Genomic DNA, 3,248 nt, shown 5'->3' on the forward strand with positions numbered 1-3,248 from the left:
GATAGGTCATCGCTTGTCAAAGTCTGTTGACATAGTCATTGCAGTTGATTCTTCAAGTATTGACACCAAGCTCCTTCCTGGGTCCCATACAACAAATTCCTCTTGGAATTGAGCACAAATGTTACGCCTGTTTGCAATACTGCTAAGAATTTGGGAACTGGACAAGTTCTTAAAAGATACTAAGTAACTGACTAGGATGTATGCACAATGGTGCACGCATTGTGTTCTGGAGGCCTAAAGGTAAGACATTCCAAGACTTGCATGAGAATGGCTCTCAAATGGGAAGAATAGCATTGGCACTACTGTCAGGTGACTTTTGCCAAATCCTGCCAATGATCCCTAAAGGAACAAAAGCCAATGAAATCTATACTTGCCTTAAGTCGTCATCGCTTTGGATGTAAGTTATGATCTTCCAAATGTTTACCAGCAGGAGTGTCCATCACTTTGGAGACCAGTAGGGAAAGGAATGTTTCCTTCCTTCTTTGATAGTGCGATGAACCCAGCCCCTATAAACGCAGTGGTTAAGATAGCAGAAGAATTGATATCAAATATATTCCTCAACTTGCAACATCATTAATTAAACACAAGTGGTTGTATGAGAGAGAAAATGTTTCAGTCTTAATGGCAGTGTGTTGCAGGCACTTCCAGGAAATAGACATAGGTACAAATCAATACCTACAAATCAATATCTACAAATCAATAGACAGTGTTGTGGATCAAGAAGAACTAATTCCCTAACCTGAAGGGTTTTTTACAAATTCATTGGAGCCTTCAAATCAACTACCACACAGATTTCAGTTAAAAAAAGAAAAAAAACAAGAGATCTCCAGAAATGTTGCTGTGAAATTTAGATCAGTGGCATCGATGCAATGGCACGAGACTGATTGTTAAGAACTTCCTGCTACATGTTATCAAGACTATTATTTTCACTGGATGTAACAAAGGAGATGATGTAATAATATTGAGAATTCCACTCAAACCAACAGATATGTCCCTCCAATTTACAAGAAAACTGCAGTTTCCAGAATGTCCAAGTTTTACCATGTTAATTTATAAATCCTAATAATAAACATTAATTGTTTCTAGACTCCATTTTGAAGAATCCTGCTTTGTTCATGGCCAATTTTATGCAGAGTTAGAAGTCCTGATAATATATATAATTTTTTTGCTCCTTATAATAAAATCTCCAAATGAAACATTGTACCGAGACCCTGCAATTCATTTGTCTGTATTTTTATTATTATATGATGCCATGCTGAAAGTTCCACCTGATCTGACACACCCTTGGATTTGCAGCTTACCAGGCACCAGTGGTCTTTCCTTCATTGATGAACCCTTCACAAATGGAATGGATCGTTTACCTAGTGATCTGTGTCATACTGTCAAACCATCAGGGTGTGCCTCACTTTGATATGCTTTGGTCTTTAAATAGATCCCATTCAATCACTATATATATATATATATATATATATATATATATGCGAGTAAAAATAAATACAAAAAAGGTGGGTTTTTTTTGTATGATTGTGTATAGAGGAATATATTATTTTGCTTAAAAGAGTTCCAACACTGTCTGTTTTTTATGTTTTATTTATATTCCTGCAGAACTAATGTGGGGTATAGAATATGGAATATACAATATATAATATGATATACAATATACAATATAAAATAAAATAAAATAAAAATGGATGGCACCATGAAAGAAAGTATTGAATGTAGATGAAATATTGAGTGTTCAATATAAAGGATCAAATATATAAATATATAAATATAAATATATATATATAAAGGCGACTCGAGTTTCAGGGCTATTTCCCTTCGTCATGGCCGGTATGACAGACTTTTCCTGTAAATAATAATAATAGTATTTTATAAGCTTAAAGCTTATAAGTGATCACCATGCAGTAATGGATTATTTTGTACTTCAACAATTTCTAAGAATGTACCTAGTAACACTTAATCCAAATACACCGTCAGGAATGTCACTGGCAGAGAAAGATCAGATCTGTCTTTAATAAGCTGATACCAAGTGAAAATAAAGAAAAGGTGAACAACAAAAATACTTCAAAATTCTTCAAGTTAGGTGACAAAGTTTTTTTAAAACCTGTAGACATGGTAAAGAAAGCTGGGAAGACGGTGTAATAATTAAACAAACTGGAAGAATGAATGATATTCCTGGTAAAAGGAAATTATGTTGAATACAAAAGACATATTAGCCAACTAAAAAAAAAAAATATTCACAGAAAAAACAAAAGCAAGAAATGAAATCCCTATGGAAGTATTGTATGACATATTTGAAGTACCAACACCCAAACACCAGAAAATGGAAAAGAACGGAAATACTGCAATTGAACCTTAAATATAAGAGATATTAAAACTTGGAGTTTTAAGGGGAGATGTTGTGGAAGGATTCTGACCAAAAGTGAACTGAGACATTTCTATTAAATAGATAATTGTCAGGTCGTCAGCAGTTTGTGTTGGTAAGCAGTTCACTGTGAGCCTCTGATATAGAGCATTGAGTCTTGTGTAATAGTCATAGTGAGGCATTGTGTTTATACTTTCTCCCCCACCACCTGCTTTGTTACATTATATATCCAATACAAGGATCTAAAAGTATGTATGTATGTAACAGTGCTGGGCCTATTTTTCTTGAAGGTAACATGTCTCTGGTGGTTTTAGGCCTGAAATTGTTAACTCTCTTGTCATATAATCATAACATAAATACCTGTTTGTGAGGTGAGATCTTTCTGCTGATTTGCTTTGAAGATGGCTGCATGCACTTTAGTCTTCGAGACCGTTTCTCTTCTAACAGCCTCTGAAGAACATTTATTTCATCATCATATATCTTAGAATGGGAATCTTCTTTTATTGCCTCTTTTTGCTTCTGGCGCCTGTAAACAAGGAACAGAGGATTAGAATGGAAGGAAACAACATGACAACAGATTACCAAATAGTATGGCACCACAGCAATTCCAAAGAATTTTCGTACAACAACAACATCAGGGACATACTTGAAGTCTTTAAAGAAAATGTCGGGCTCTGATAATCATTCTTTCATCATCTCTTTTTGATTTTTGCATCAGTAAACAGGAAGTGGAGGAATGGAAGAACAGAAAGAAACAACCTGAAGACAGGTGAGCTAATGGCATAGCATAATTGCTATTTCACAGATACATGACTATATATATACATATATATATATATATATATATATATATATATATATATATATATATATATATATA

The 3,248-nt window shown here is 34.0% G+C and overlaps 1 protein-coding gene across 1 annotated transcript in view; it reads right to left on the reverse strand.

The window, feature by feature from the left end:
• Window positions 1-221: 221 nt before the first annotated feature.
• LOC106867705 (cilia- and flagella-associated protein 99) overlaps window positions 222-3,248 on the reverse strand; it is a 49,367-nt gene continuing 46,340 nt past the window's right edge. The window contains exons 17-18 of the mRNA XM_052972608.1: window positions 2,729-2,894; window positions 222-506 (exon numbers count right to left, since the gene is read on the reverse strand). Of these exons, the coding sequence (XP_052828568.1) occupies window positions 384-506; window positions 2,729-2,894 (289 nt within the window). The 3' untranslated portion in view covers window positions 222-383. The remainder of the gene's footprint in view (window positions 507-2,728; window positions 2,895-3,248) is intronic.

The sequence above is a fragment of the Octopus bimaculoides genome, chromosome 14, assembly GCF_001194135.2.
Source record: "Octopus bimaculoides isolate UCB-OBI-ISO-001 chromosome 14, ASM119413v2, whole genome shotgun sequence".
Classification (NCBI taxonomy): Eukaryota; Metazoa; Mollusca; class Cephalopoda; order Octopoda; family Octopodidae; genus Octopus; species Octopus bimaculoides.